We start from the raw sequence: 16,644 nt of genomic DNA, 5'->3' as shown, positions 1-16,644 counted from the left end.
CCTCTGCCTGGCTGCAGAGAACTCCGCGAGGGCTTCCTCCCTCCCAACTGTGGGCTCTTATACCAAGGCTCACTGGCCATGCCTTGATTTTATTTTTATTTTTTTTTCATGCCTTGATTTTAAACGATACCATCCTGCCCCAGGGTCCCCAAAACATATCAAACTTGCCAAGGTCCTCTGCCTTCTGGCGGGATTGTTAGTCCATTAGTCCAAGTTCATCGGCTTTTCCCTTTGTCCAAACTGGCGAGCTCTAAATCATGGTCCTCTCTTCCCCGACGATTCTTGCTGCCTCGGGGGTCGTTGGCTGGTCCTCTAGGGCGTCTCCTCCTCCAGGTGAGGTCTCATCCCGCAGCTCCCGGACCTTGACCATCTCCTGTGCCGCCATGACGCCTCCAGCGTCGTCATAGGCAAACACAGTCTGATACTCCTTAGTCCCTCCAGGTCTTCGGAGGGCTCCATACCCGTCTGCATGGATCATCTTGCCAACTTACGCAAATTGTAAGGGGGCAGGATGGGCACAGTGCAGGTTTTCTATGATTCCAGCAGAAGCGCAGAAGCAGAAGTCGAGAGAGAAGCAGAGCCATGAGAAGAGCAGAGAGAACGTGAGAGAAGGCCGGAGGGTCCAGAGCGAAGACTTGCTGGGGGGTGGAAGGACTGCCAGCCTCCCGGCCCCCCAGCACCCCTGCCTGCCGTGTACCTCGTAATCCCAATAAAAGCCTGCAAAAGCCACTGAGGCCTCCAGGACTCCTCCTTCACCCATCTGCTGGAATCAGAGAACCTGCACTGTGCCCATCCTGCCCCCTACACCCTGTTACTGCTGAATGGGAGGCCAGAGAGACATAGACCCTGTGCCTTAGATCACAGCATACCAGAACCTCTGGCATGCCCTTCATATGCCCCCCAGCTACATCCGTGTAACCGCGTTCTGTCTACAACAGGTTCCTGGTCTCTGCTCTGTCCTCACATACCCCTGGTCAAGTCTGAGTCCCACCTTCTCAGGCTCCAAGCCCTGGGCCCATCTTCCCTGGGTTATAATTATACATTCCTCCCATGTAACATTGCAAAAGATAGTAATGTTATTTTGATTCTAATGCACTTCTATGGATCAGGCTGAATCCCCCCAAGGCTGACAAGAATTTGGGGGAAGAGGGAATTTGTCTTGGAGAGAGGAACAAAGGTAAACTGTGCTTAAATTACTTATCAGTTAAAATTTTATAATACTGTGCTATAAAATTTACTTTTATCCATTACTGAATATTATATTACTTTTTGATGGATCAGAAAGCACTTTAAGTGATTGAAGTGTATTTTATCATTGTAAATATTAATTACGGTATGTAATTGAAAATGCAAGAACATGTAATTAATAGATCTTTCTGGTTAATGATGTGATGGCCATGTCAACTTTTACTAGAAAAGAGATAAAGTAGAATAATACCTTTCAGTGTTTTTAGAGAAAATGCGGCTCAGATCTCTACTGCCTGTATTTCAGGTTGTGAAAGCTAAAAACTTTCTGACATGAAACTGCTTAGTGGGGTATAATTATGAAAGCCCAATTAAGAGTTTTAAAATATTAATATTAAAAATTATTTTATTCTGGCAGTCTTGAGCACCTTATTAATCTTCACAATGGGCACTTAATTTTTACCCAAGTCTAAGTGGTACCATCTCCATTTTTCCAACCAGAAAATTCATGCCCTGCTAAAAGCTATTCAACAAGTCTGCCATCTCCAACTATATTTGTATTTTATCAGGTTTAAGATTATAGTATTTCTTTGAAGTTTAAAGATTATATATCACCATTGCAAAAAGAATTTGCACAACATTCCAAAACTGGAAAACCATTTACATTTTCACAAAGTGAAACTGATTTATGAAGAAAAAGGGGTCTTTTTCTTTGAAAATTACTTTCAAAGAGTTTCAGGGTCCAACCATCATTATCATCAATTTTCTCTATACAAATGATCCAGTAGTGACTGCAGTCAGTTGCGACCCAATTTTTTATCCATCAAGACTTAATGGAAAGAAGTAAGATGAAAAGGAAATAGAAATTCAAAATCTCTCTTCATGGTCTAATGGCCTATTATTCAGTCAACTTTCTTCATGCAGAAAGGCTTCATTAATACACCATTAAGGATGACATTAAAACTTCTGATCTGTTCTTCTGAGCTGTAAGTTAGGTCTCACGTAACATATTTTGCTTGAATTCCTTCAGGTCTGATATCTCTATCTATAAATATCTGTTAGTTATACCCTGCTATAGGAGTGTAATGGTGCAGACCACAAAAAAAAAAAAAAAAAAACCACCTTGTTTTGAAAAATTCCTTTTTGAAATTATTAAATTTGGCAAATTAAAAAAAAAAGAGAAGGCAGGAGAGTAATAGAATCGATATTAATTAGTCCTTTAATGCCAGATTCTATTCTGTACGAAGGTAAACATGCCCAGGTGTTTCTCTCACCACCGCAGCTTTCCAGCCTGTGGAGTGTGTGATCTCCAGGCTGACTTAGATCATTTTCTGAACACTGCTGCTGCACGGCTTCTCTCCATTTTAAAACATTCCCCTTGGGGAGGGTTTGGGACCTACCCTCTTTCATTTCCAATTTTCCCATTATAGGGTACTTGAGGAAGCAACATAAATCTTCTAAATGTTCCATTTTGACAGTAACATGAGTTTTAAAACCCCATCCAAGCTACAGACTGATTCACGTTTAAAGTTGCTTTCACTAGGAAGCTGATTAAGGTAGGTATTCCATTCACAATGGCCTAGCTGGGAAGTACAGAATTCCTAGCTTCTATTCAGAAGTTTGGTGTATGAAGTTTCCAAATGGCAAGGATGCAGGACATCTCAGGTTCTGTCTCCTTCCTAACCCTTTCCTGTGCACTGGGTCTTGAGCTCAGCTCCCCAGCTATCTCCGGTTCACACACAACCTCACACTAAGATGGCAGGCAGAGGGTACAGGGCACAAAACAAGTCACTGCCTCAGGATAGAATCCCACTCTATACTGCTCCTTGTCTACTACCCCCTCTTGTGACCACAGGGACTCTCCACTCTTGACTCTGTTGTCCCTACTCCTAAGATGTGTATGTCTCTCTCACTGGCGTGGTGACTGCCTGTCTCTACTGAGCTCTTCTTGGATTTAACCTGTATTCTTCCTCCTCTCCCTTGCACTGCTTGACACCTTGCAGGCCTGCAGTGGCCAGTTGCCACCCAAGAAGAATGTCTCAGTCTGTGGTGTGCTACTAGAAGACATCACACTATCAGGCCAGCAGCTGAGCAGGGCCTGGATTCAGTCTCTCTTTCTCTCCCTGTGACCCCATGGGCTCTAGAAGTCACCTTTAGGATTTCATAGAATTTGAAAACTCTAGGACCCTGCCTCCCTCTACTGCCACCTTCTGACTCTTTCCAGCAAAGAACCAGTAGTGCAAAGTGCAGTCGTACAGGTAGGACTCCAGCATAAAGGTCACAACATTTATCTTTATTTGCTCCACATTGAAGTGTTTATACAGTGTGTAAGGCTGTGTGTTCTGGATCTTGTTTATGCCTTTGTAGCCGCGTTTCCACCATCTGAGGGGAGCTCCTCCACATAGGCAGCAGGAAAATGACCTTTTTTTCCATTTAAAGAGCCAAACCACCACCCTTCTTCTCTTTTCTTGTGGATCGTCACAATGTCGCCTGTGAAAATGAGCATTTAATTAAATGAATCTCTGCAATTTGAACACACACTGAAGTCAGGTGGGTAAGGAAGTCGCAGGGAGATTCTGTTTTCTGGGAGCTACACGGCAGCATCATTTTCTGCATACGATTCAGATGGAGCCAAGTGTATCGAACACCTTTGTGTGAAGTAGGCATTGTGTGAAGAGTGTGACTTAGAGTAAGACAATGGACAACTGAATTGTGCCATAAAATGTGATAAAAAACAATGATGTTGGAGCCTAAGTTCTTGGGCTGCCTGTTTGGATACAGCTGGTGGGGTGTTACCCAACTACTTGTGGTGCCTGAGCTTTAAGGGTTTGTATCTTGACTGCTGTGACTATGTCTTAGTTGCCAGACTTTTCTTTTCACCAAGACAGCTTCTGTCCACTATATTGACCAACTTCACAGCCCAAAGCTTCACTTCACAGTTTTGTACAGAAATATTACCCCATCAACATTTTAGATAATTTTATTAAATAGCAATTCAAAACCAATACTTTTGAAGGCAATAATTAAAATAAATAGAACTCCTAAGAAATATTGCTCTCCTCTAATTGTCTGGTGTTTAAAAATACAATTCTGATATAAGTTACCCTAGAGTTGAACTTGGTCTCCCAAATCTTCTTGCAAAGCCCCTCTCTTGAGACAGTCCTTTCTCTCTGGCTGCTTCCTACACATCTAAGAAATATTTGCTTCCTTCCTGAGTTACTTTATAATTGGCATGATTTAAAGGTAATTTTTCAATTTTTCAATCTTTTTCTAGAAATTTTCTTTCTTAGGCAAAGGAGACTGCTAATTCCCCTTCTATCTCCCGTTGATCACAAATCATAATTTATTCTGGAAGGAGCTCATTCTCAGTCAGTCAAAGTTCTCCTGCCAGTGAGTTCTCTCAGGTCAGTAGATCAACACACTCTACTCTCAGGAATTCAAACAAATAATTTAACAGCTTTTTGTCAGTTTTCCTAAGCCTCCAATGTCTCCTTTAATTTAAAGAAATCATTTAGGATATAAAGTATAAGCAGGATTTGCAACCAACAGAGAACTGAAAACAAGCAAGATGGTCAATTTATTGTGCAACTGTGTGTCTCAAACTCAGGACCCCTCAATTCTAGGTGGCATCTGGGAAATGTGATTTTTTATTCATGTGGAACATGGAAACTCAGATTTCATTTACCCATTTACTGTTGTAAGTACCCTTAGCCTGACATAATGAGTATCCAAGTGACACCTTTAACACTTAAAACTTTTAAATAAAGGCAACATTGATTTCAAATGAATGAAGGTTTCCTTTCCATTTCACCCTTTCTCCTTGTCTTATTTCTGAGCTAGAAGGAAACGTAATCCCCTAGAGAAATATGACTGGCAAACTGAAAGAAAGCACCCTAACCAATAACAAATAGGTGGTGTCCCGATTGCTTGGCTGCACAATCCATCTTGATTTTCTTTTGGCTCCGGGCCCCATGTCTGGCAAGGTCATGGATAATAAGTTTTCCCTAATGACACAGCTCTTTCTCACTAACCTTTTCATTTCAAATCTAGGCCTTAGCCGCTAACTAGACACAAAGAAAGTTGAGACTGCTGAGATTTTCTTGTGTATAGTCAGATAGAGGTCTACATAACCCATTGCACACTACCTTTCCATATTAACAAAAACCTGAGAACAAAGAAGGAGGTACAATTCCTTAAATTGGTCTTTTAAACACTTTCCTGAGAGGTAAGTTCAAAAAACATTAAGTAGGGAGGACTCTGACTCCCTCGAATCCTTTGACATTGGTTTTAGAATTTTACACTAAGCTACGAGAGGAAGTCATACCACACTCCTGCGTGTTCTAGCTGTCTGAGGGGCCACCTTCTTATGACAGTCCATCACTGACCTTCTGACCCAGTGTAGCATTTTGATTATGAGCAGGACTCTTGAGGTTCTGAGTTCAAATCCTGAATTGCTACTGCCTGCGACTTTACTTTTCTACACCTCAGTATCCTCAGCAGAATAATGGGAATAAATGAAATAACAATAACAACTGTGGGAAGGTGAGAGAATTCGCCAGAGCCAGAGCGGGGAACAGAACAGGCAGAGTGACGAAATACACTGCTGAGGGGAGCAGCGGGTGCTACAGGAGAGGTCTGCACTCCATGTGGGACCCTCCCTGGCTTCCGGGGATCGAACTGGCGCTGCAGAGGCTGCGGGCAGCTTCGCAGCCCAGTGCTCAACCGCTGCGCCACCAGGGGAGGCCCTATGTGAACTTTATTTTTGATGTGATTAATTTTATCTTCTAAGAAGGGTGATTATAAACCTGAACTGATTTGACATGATAGTAACTTTTAAGTCTGTGGTACTGAGTCAGAAAATTTATTCAAGTTAGGAATTTCAACATGTGAAGGCAACTAAAGCAATTTCAAATGATTCTTACCTTTTTCCAAATTCAGTTCATCATCTTGCCTGGCTTGAAAGGAATATAAGGCCTTGCAAAGGCCATTGCTGAGCTGGACCACACCAGAAGCTGAAAGTTGGATTAAGTTGTAATTACTAATGCTGTTTCTGTAGGCATTGGGGAGATGGGAGGCTTTTTTTTTTTTTTTTAGCTATTTAGCAGTATGGTGCAAAGCTTAAATACAATGAAATCTTCTCAAAAGGAAAATCTGTAATTTTACATAATATTCATTCCTTTATTCATAACCATTCACAATGTACTATTATGTGTATGAACTGCAGATGTTATATAACCAAAAACCATGCCACAATATAGAAAATCATGAGTCTGGATAAAAGTTATTGTAATAACAATAATATCAACTTCAAATTGTAGTCATGTGTAGCTTATGATATTTGATTGATGGACAGCATTAATGCAGAAGACCTGATAAGCTATCTCATATGGGCTAGGTGTGTAGTAAGCCCACCACTGACATCTGTGTAATTGCTCTCTACAATGTTCATATACAATGAAATTGCCTAATGATGCATTTCTCAGGACACACCCCCAAACTTAACCATGCACTACTATCTTGGTTTCCCAGGTGCTCAGTTAACATCGGTTAGCTAATACATGGGGTAGTTGTATGTATGTTTTGGAAAATATATACCAGTTTTTCCATGCAGGTATAGGTAGGGGCACTTAAAGCACCTGCTTCCTAGTCACTTAAGGAACTGTTTCTCAAACAACACAATGGTGAATCTTTAATAAGTCATGTGGACCATAATATCCTGGGTTTGATTGAAACTCTTTTTTTTTTTTTTTTTTTTTTTGCCAATTTCTAATCAGGTAACTAGATTGTCAAGGTTCTGGTAACTACAGCTCAACAATGAGGGACAATGATTGTGTGTATATGTGTGTGTGTGTGTTGAATGATTTGGATGGAGAAATGACTGGGAGCAGACAAATGACTACTGTCAGATGGCCGAATAAAAAGGTATGTAGGCCTTGCAATCACTGTTTCTCACAAAGAGAGGCTTCCATGGAAGTTTGAAGGAGGCTGTGGGGACACAGGTGCAGAGCTCCTCCCAGGGTGTAGGGCTGACTGTATCAGGGTCACAAACTGCAGACTGAATAATGAGGATGCCAGTCAATCTGATAGATCTCACATCATAAAATTCTTTTCTCCAACCCTCTATTTCTCTTGATTCTTTCCCATGTTTGGGTTACATTTTCATAGAAAACTACAAATTCTAACAAACTAATCTGTCCACATGAAATGTAGACTTTTTTTGAGTAGAAAATAATATATCAATGTAGCATTATATTTGACTGCCAGGCCCCAGCCCCAAAATATCGTGGTAAGGGTTACCTGTAGATGAGGAACTTGGGTTTCTGTGCCCACCAGAAGACGCCATGCTCACAACGTTCTCCAATCTCTTCATCAGAAAAGGCCGAGATATTTTTAAATAACTATGTGTCTGCTGCTGTTCAAATAGTTTTGTAAAAAAAAGTCATTTTTAGCAAACATGTCATCATAAATATTCATGAAAAGTAAGTTTTCTAATAGGTGTTTTCTTTAGGAATTTGTTTAATGGGGGAGTGTTGTTCACAAGTAAATTATCTGCTACATTCCTAAACCCTATTATAGTGCTTTCTTGTTTCTGAAATCTTAATTTTTTTTTCAGAATTAAACAACTATATTTTATAGCCTGTGTTTGCAATTCTGACCTGCAACTTTAGGCTAAATAAAAGCATTCTCAGCATTACTTCTACAAATTCAACTTTATCTGACTTCAATGCAAATGTAATTTTCATGAAATTGTCAATCATGACATGATTGAGATATCTTAGAGCTCATCCTCTCTTAGACTATCTTAGCTCATCCAGTCTTAGAAAGATTGCTTTCTCTTCATCACGGGGTTTCCTTTTCAGATACTAAATTGGAAATAACCACAAGCAATAGCCACCCCTGTATATTCACGAACCCATGATTCACTTAGAAATGTAACACTGGGAAAACACATGTGAATTTTAAAACATACTCATGACATCTACTGTAGTAAACAGATGAGACTAGTGGTTATCACAAAATCTCATAATTTGGGCCTGTGAATACTAAAATTTCATTTTATAAAAATTTTACAATAAAAGCACAAAGGATAAAGTTAAAATATGAGGGGGAAGAAGAAGCAATCCAAAGTGTTCTAACAACATATTATTAGTCTACAAAGATGTATTCAGTTGTGGCTAGCTCTTGTTACTGTCCTCAAAAGGAATAAAAACACATTTACCTTAAATTTCTGTTGTTAGGATCTGGAACATACAGTACATATGATTCATAACGGCTTTTTTTTTTTTTTTTTACCCTGATGCTACTTTAAGCCACTCCACCCAGCAAGCCCATTTGATAAATTACAACCCATCTCTTCATTTATTTTTACCTTTTCTTTCCACTTGAAGATGTAGGAACTACAGGGATGGCTGGGTTTAGGTTTTTGCTCAAGTTCTGCTAACACAGATGACAGTTTATAGGAGTTTGCTTGCAAAAGGTCTAGTTTCAAATTGGTCTGTGGATACATCATTTGACCATGTCAGTAAATTTCTAGAAAATGAGGCACGACTAGTTGGATGAAGGGAAATCAGGATAACTTTCAAATGACAAAGAATTCTGGAAAAATGCACATTCAAGTCACTTTCAGCTAGGCCCAGATAATGCTGACAAGACAGACAAAATTAGCCCTAAGCAGTCTAGAAAAAAATCTCAGTTGCTGAGTGTCTTATTCTGGACTCTTGTAAGCAAGAAAACGTCATAGCTATTGTATATTATTCAGTGTTTTGTGGCAATCAATAACTACTCAATTTTTTGCTGAAAAACAAGAAAGGAAATAATAAATGTTGATGGTAGAACACAGAGCTTCAGAGAGCTGTGTAGACAGGTAATGAGCCTCAGGTGCTCATCTCCGTGAACAAAATTGAACCTGCCTTAATGGAATCAAACTAAAAGGACATGAGGTGGGTTTTTGTTGATGTTGTTATTGTTTCTCTTGAGTAGATGAGTTCTTGTACTATCCAGAGAGTTTGCAGTAACACTTTCAGAAACTGGAAACAATAATATGAGATAATTGAATATTAAAAAAAAAAGGAGTGAAACTAAAGATACACTTCTAGTCTCTTCTATTCTGATTCCATCTTAAACTAGAAACTTCATTATTTGTCAAGCCATGTTCAAACCAGATAAATCAAACAACAGAATTAAAATACAGGAAAGAGTCTACTTCACTCTCCTCGCCATTCTCTCTCCCTTTCTGCACCTCCAGCATGGGGATTCCAAACCCTAACATCTCTGCAAGAGAGACAGAGCCATGACTCAAACATTGCCAATAAATGGGGAAAGGTCAAAATCTTGGCGCAATTCCACTGAATCATGGGCAGGCTTATTTAAGAAAATCAAAACCTCCCCTTGCCTTCTACCTCTAAACCTAGTCTGCATATCGGAGCACCATGGAGCACCACACCTTAATCCTCATTCCTGTGTCTCTCCTGTCCGTATCTGAAGACCACATGTATTCTAGCTACTTCCAATTTCCAGAACAACTCCCCATAGAACATGTCTTGTCAACATTCTTGCTTCAAATATGGCAATGCAACGGCCAAGAAGCAATGAATTAGGATTTTAAGTGAAGCAGTTTTCTCCTGCAAGAAATCTTCCCTGGGTAACAAAAAAATCTACCAATATCAGGAGTTTTCCTCACCCAGATGTAGAGAGTTGTGTAAGGAAATTATATGGGCATATGATATTTGGCATCTACAGTTTGAAGATTCATATTTGCCCCTTTGCAAGCTCATCAACAACATGAGTTCAGGTATCAGCTCCTTCACTGTGAATCAGGCCAGTTGTGTAACCAGATGTTCCTAATACATGGTAATGACATTGACAAACTCTATGCAAAAACAACCGAAGAAACAAGATATAACTTAATGCAGCATAAAATGTTCCATGTGACTTTATTTTGGTAAATACTATTTGCACCAAATTAGTGAAATAGGAATTTTGTATTGTTACAGAAAATGTCCTACAGTCTATTTTACAATTTCATCAAAATTATAGCCATGTGCCTTCACAAGTATGTTAGACTTCTGTCCCCAAGTGAGAAGAAGTCAGGCCTTTCTTTTCACCAGAAGTGCTAGATTTTTTCCTGCAGTGCAGCAGCACCCCCCTAAAGGAAGCCTCTGCTGAAAAATAGATCAACCATTCCTGGCAGCATCTGTCTACTTTCAGCAAAGAACTATTGAAATTGTCGGTTTGGACAGAATGAATGGGTACAGGCTTTCACAAGAGGGTAAGCTATGTGCAAGCTGAAAGCTGGCCCCGTTTCCTGTATCCTTCAAGACATTGATAACAATTTTATCTCTTCCTGAATTCTTCTTAGATTAACTTCAGTCTCCTTCCTTTCACCCTAATCACAGCAGAAAGCCTTTATCTTGCACACATAAGCAACCTGTATCTATTCTTTCTTATTCCTAAAGAAAACTCACGGGTCATTGCTAACTGTCCGGGTCTTTGCTAACTGTCCTTTTTACGTGGGTTTATCCAAAATGGTCACATTGCCCTTTAGACCCCACGATTATCCCAGGCTGGGGTGGGATGGCTGCCGGAGTCCAGGAGAAGGCCTGGTGTCATTTCTCCCTCACATCTTTCCCTCCCCTCAAACAGCTTTGGCTTCTAAAGTGGCTCCTTATTTCCCTGGAAGCTTCACCTCACACTCACACTTCCCTCTTCCTTTTGAAATTAGACCCTGATGTTACTGAGGGATGAATAGAAAAAAGCATTTTAATAATAATTATCCTTTTTCAAGCTATCCCCTATATACCATCCTAGCATTCTCTAAACAACATTTCAGCTTCACAAAAACTCTTTGGGATATACTGGTTATGCCCATTTACAGATGAGAAAACTGAAGTTGCCTCAGGTCTCTGAGATGGCAGAACTGGATCCAAATATAGGCCTATCTGAATGCAGACCCTGCATTTTCAATCTCTTCTTATGACTGGGTTGAGGTACACTGGTTTCCAGATGCTGAAGGAATGATTCTATTTTGGGAAACTCTATTTGAGGCACAATTCTTTTCCAAGCAAATATTTTTAAGTAGTTGGGTTTTTCCACATCTCTCAAGTTCCTTGTCAAGGAGCTGACCCTACAAGTTCTCTGCCTTGATTGCTCTATGTCATGAGAAAGGAAAGGCAAACAGAGGTCAAATGGACCAGAAAGCAAGCATTCCAAAAATAACTCTTTCAATCCTTAAATCTAGGAAACTGCACTCCACAAATATTTACCTCATCCATTAAGGCTGCTGTGATTTTCTGGCTCTCTGCATCTGAGAAGGAGGAGTTGCTGGAGTAGGATTTCAGCGTCTGTGCCAGGCCTGAAAATGAAATGAGCTGGCCATCACCATGCATCCTGTCTCTGTGGGATGCAGCACAGAGGTCACATCCAGAGGGAATCTGACCCCAGAGGATTTCCTAAATGGCTGGGCTGTTTCTGTTTGTGTGGATGAACATTCTTTTAATGAAATTTGAGAAGTGCTGGTGCATCAAGATGAATCCTCTCCACTGTGGATTCCTAACTTGGATCACAGTGCTAGACTTATTAAGCTATTGTGGTGCATTTCTAAACATTGTGCGCTCGTGGATTTCCTATCCAGTATGGCATTGTCACAAGTTGCTTGGTCTACATAAAATAAGCCAAATACATAAAAATTTCCAAGGGTAGACTTGTTTTTATTACCTGCAGCTACCTAGAGCAGCTTCATTTCCTAACCTCATCATAAGTTAGTATAAAAAGAAACTAACAAGAAGGCCAATAGTGCATGATAGGTTTACCATGTTTTAAAACAAATTCCACTCAATTCCTCATTCCACTCAATTTCAGAAATAGAGTCAAATGTTACATTTTTGGAGTGGTAGCATGGTGTAATACTCATATAGCTCTCACAGACAGATCAAATATCACTTTCAATTTTTTGCTTTCTTCTTTTTCTTTATTCAAATAAATTAGGCTTGCCATACAATTCTTTAACTACCCCAGCTAGAAAAAGCAGGCTTATCCTACTTCTGAATAAAACCTGCAAGTAGAACACTTTCCCTTATCCAGACATTCACAGAGATCATCACACACCTTCCTGGTCTTTTAGAGCTTTTTCAATGTCTGCTTGCAGCCTCAGCAATTTTGATTTTATTGAAGATTCTTGTCGCTCTTTAGTCATAGCATTGTTTGGATTTTCTTCCTTTAGGGAGAAAAAAACCAGGATGTTTAACAATGTAAGGGGAAAAAAAGAATTACCTCAAGCTGTGCTGACACTTTTACTGACTCTCCCCAGAACAGCTACATGATATAGTTAGGCCTTGAAGCATAGCATTAAGAGATCTAGCAATTCAAGGCCATGTTCATGCATGAATGGTGTAGACCAGAATCTATGGTTCACCAAGGGCAGGGGCAAACAAAAGCTTCCAGGAGGCTAGAAGCCTTAGTCAGCAGGCAGGAGAACTAATATAAGCAAAGAACAAAGGGAGGACTATGTGAAATGTATCAGGAAAAAATAGATCAATTATTTGAATAAACACAGTGGAAGAAAAAGTTGTCTAAGTAGTGTAGGCCATATTTTTGGACCAAAGTAGAAGTTTATCACATAAGCTATGGCAAACCATTAATTCTATCTGAACTTTCACATACATTATTTCAAAAAAAAATTAGAATATAAGAGGTGGATGGGAAGTAACTAACTGTAGCAGAGGGACAGAAATCCATGGAAAAGGGGAAACTAATGACTCAAGATGAAAGCAGAAAAAGTAAGAACATACAATAAAAAGGAGAAAAGCTAGGTTTTTTTTTTACTGAATTTTTATTTTTTGAGCACTTATCAAAAGCTGCATAGATCTTCTACAGCTTCTCAGTAACTCTCTATGTAAGTATTCTATCCCCACTTATAGATGAGAACACTGAGATTCAAAAAAGCTCAGAGATCCAATCCTAGGATCCAGGACTGAATGTATAATTATTTCACCCACAGGGAGAAGGTCTTCTACTAGGAAATGTGCATGCTCTACTTTCTTTATTTCTTTTTGGGGAGAAGTAACATTGGTTTATAAAACCATGTAGTTTTTTTTTTGTGTGTGTGTGTGTGTGTGTATACAGACTTATATACTAACAGCCACAAATACTATATTATACTTGTCATTAAAATTCTGAAAAATGGGCCTCTCTGGTGGTGCAAGGGGTTAAGATACAACCTATGAAGCTATCCACAGTTACTGCAGCACAAATTCGATCCCTGGCAAGGGAGCTACCCACATGGCAGAGCAGACCTCTCCTGACTTGCCACTGCTCCCCTCAGCAGTGTATTTCTACCAATCTGCTTGTTCTGCTCCCCACTCTGTCTCTGGTGAATCCTCTCTCACACACACACACCCACAAACACACACCCCTCCTGTACCCCAGTTCTTGTATGCATAAATAAATAAATCTTTTAAAAAATTCTGAAAAACTAGGATTTTGAGTATTGGTGGAGACATTAACTTATTAAATATTGTCATGAAGAAAGGGAAGTATAGGGATTTGGAGAAAAGAGAATAGTCTATTAAAATATAATGCATAGATATGAATATTTTATTTCCTTATGGTATATTATATATGACATATAATATACATTATAAATATAAAGTTTCTTTATATTTTCTATTACATGTGATTCTTGCAGTAACTCTGTGGGATTGGTTTTATGCTCCCCATTTTACCTGTGAATCTCAGAGAGGTCAATGAGAGGATAAGACAGTAAGTGTTTACTCAGAATTCACTGCTAAGCCCAGTTCTGACTTTTCCTCTCCCCTCATCTGTTGTTCCCTGAGCCTGGGTCCTAGAACACTGACTTCAGCTACACTTTCAGTCCTATGGAACAGGACCTGTGTGCTGGTTCTCCACATAGGGAGAGATGAGGACCCCAGCCTGGATGAAATGCAGCAGAAGGCCAGGGAGGAGCTATCAGAATTTCTTTCTGCAGATTTTGGTCATTAATCATCACCTCCAAGAACATTACAATTAAGACTGAAAAGAGGGAAACAGAAACAAATTCTTTAAGGCATGACCCAAGAAATTATAGAATTTACCGCAAGAGAGCAAAGGGGGAAGATGCCTGAGCTCTCACCAGGGACACTGATCCATTTTTAGCAAGGAAGTCTCCATAGTTGTTCCCCAAACGCCCTCAAAATAAGCTTCTGTAATTTGGTCCCAACTTTTTAAAGGCAAGGACCATGAAGACTGTTGCTAATGCTTCCCACATATGTATTCACATCTTTTTATAATCAATCGCCTTCTCTTGAACATTCACTTGTTGTTGTTTTTTTTTTAAAGATTTATTTATTTATTTATACAAGCACTGGGTACAGTCAGAAGAGTGGGAGGGTGAGAGAATTCACCAGAGCCAGAGTGGGGAGCAGAGCAGGCAGAAGGACCGAAGTACACTGCTGAGGGGAGCCGCGGGCAGCAGGAGAGGTCTGCGAGCCATGTGGGACCCTAGCCGGTAGCCAGGGATCGAACCGGTGCTGCAGAGGCTGCGGGCAGCTTTGCAGCCCAATGCTCAACCACTGCGCCACCAGGGGAGGCCCAAACATTCACTTGTTTTTAACAGATAGAAAATGATGGATGTCACTTCTGAGGTTAGCTATAGAAGACTAATCTTCCATTTGGACACTCTGGCTCTGTCCTTCTTGGATCACCAGTTCTAGGGGAAGGAGGCTGACGTGTTATAGCTGTCCTAGAGAGACCCACGTGACAAGGACTTGCTATACCAGCCAACGGTCAGCAAGGACCAGAGACCTGCCGTCAGCCACCAGCCACATGAGTGAGCTCAGAAGCAGGTCCTCACCCAGCGGAGCCTTAAGACAACCACAGTGCTGGTGGACACTGGCTGCAGCTTCCAAAGGAACTCAGAGGCACCTGGCTAAACCCTGCTTGGATTCCTGGACCTCCAAAACTGTGAGACAATAAGTATTTGTTTTAAGAAGTTACATTTGGGGATAATTTGCTATGCAGCAATAGATAAACAGATACACTATGATTATTTATAGATCAGAAAAAAAGGTATCTGCTGGCATTCCTCCTATAAAAGACTAAAAACGAAAATTCAGACTATAATGCTGTTTAACTTTTTCCTTTCCAGAGAATAACAACAATGTATTTCCATTGCCTAGTGAAAAAGCCACACACTATTTTTTAATTCATATGGAACATGAAAATAGTAATATTTTCCTTTGTAAAAATAAGTATTCCCAATTACAGTTGCTTTCCATTCTTTTCCAAAATGAATTCCTCGGCACGTGACTGAGTTTCCCCATTCATGGCATTTTCTTTCATTCTATACTTACAAAATAATCAGTTAATAGGAACTCAGACTTGTTTTCTGTAGATGAAACTGCAGTTTCTTCCATTAGAGCCTGGATATTCTTTTCAACGTCTATCTGGCTGATGGCACAGTGGACCTGTGTGTGGCACTGCAAGGCCGAGAGAACAGAACAAGGTTGCTGAAGACACCAGTGCTGCCAGCTTTCACTGTGGGTACCAAAAGTGGGGATGTCTTTACTACTCACCGTGGTCAAGGTTTGGCTGAAAACAGAAATATGTTGGGTATACTGCTGTAAGTTATTGCTTAGAAGTTGAATTCTTTCCTTCTCCAGCTCTAGAATGCTCTGAAAAGGATGGAAATGAGGCAAGACCAGTCATTTGTTATGCAGAACTCAAGTCTCCTGGCAGGCACTGACACAGCACCTTGGGGAACCTGAGCAAACTGTCATATTTGTGCCTCTTGATTATGTCTCATAAACAGGGGGAGATTTTCAGCAGGGGAATGTGATTGGGTGTCTGTCTTATTTACCCTCCTTTAGGATTTATTTTAATTTTTTTTTTAGGATTATTCAACTTACACCCTTTGCAGACCTTCTTTTTGACCCAAAAGGCATATAGACAGATGTAGTAGGTTGCCTTACATTCACAAAGACGGGGAGAAAAGGAACCAGTTGAAATGTGTCCATGAGTTCTAGAGAAAGAGAGCGAAGGCCAGTAAAACCTATTCTCATACTTTGGAGATGCATTGAGATACTAAATTTTTTAGAATTATTTACAGTCCCATACAAGGTATCCTGCTAGGCTCTGCAGAGTCAAAGATAATGGGGCGCAAATTTTTCTGCTTAGGGAAATTATTTGACAAGTGCAGACCCCCAAAATCTGATCAATTCATAATCCCCACCAAAGGGGATTATATAAGGATTATATAAGGCGGGGCTGCAGGGGATGGTCTGAGTTCAACATTTGAAGGTGGGCACATAGCTTCCCCATTTTGTGTGGGATGATAAAATTCCACTCAGGGTTTCATAGTTTTAGCAAGAAGGGTAAATAGGAAGGGGAGGAAGATTGCATATGCCTTGTTAGCCATTAACATTTAGAAAAGGTTAGCTATTAGAATGCTGTCACTCCATCTGGCCC

At 40.2% G+C, this 16,644-nt stretch overlaps 1 protein-coding gene across 2 annotated transcripts in view; it reads right to left on the bottom strand.

The window, feature by feature from the left end:
* Window positions 1-3,538: 3,538 nt before the first annotated feature.
* NOSTRIN (nitric oxide synthase trafficking) overlaps window positions 3,539-16,644 on the bottom strand; it is a gene marked incomplete at both ends in the record, with an annotated part of 56,251 nt that continues 43,145 nt past the window's right edge. For both annotated transcript variants that reach the window (XM_084231718.1, XM_084231719.1), the window contains 8 exons: window positions 3,539-3,675; window positions 6,108-6,197; window positions 7,483-7,597; window positions 8,555-8,680; window positions 11,448-11,536; window positions 12,289-12,397; window positions 15,531-15,656; window positions 15,753-15,851. In XM_084231718.1, the coding sequence (XP_084087844.1) occupies window positions 3,539-3,675; window positions 6,108-6,197; window positions 7,483-7,597; window positions 8,555-8,680; window positions 11,448-11,536; window positions 12,289-12,397; window positions 15,531-15,656; window positions 15,753-15,851 (891 nt within the window). The remainder of the gene's footprint in view (window positions 3,676-6,107; window positions 6,198-7,482; window positions 7,598-8,554; window positions 8,681-11,447; window positions 11,537-12,288; window positions 12,398-15,530; window positions 15,657-15,752; window positions 15,852-16,644) is intronic.

This window comes from Talpa europaea (genome assembly GCF_964194135.1).
Source record: "Talpa europaea genome assembly, chromosome: 1".
NCBI lineage: Eukaryota > Metazoa > Chordata > Mammalia > Eulipotyphla > Talpidae > Talpa > Talpa europaea.
This window is presented reverse-complemented; position numbering and strand designations above follow the sequence as displayed.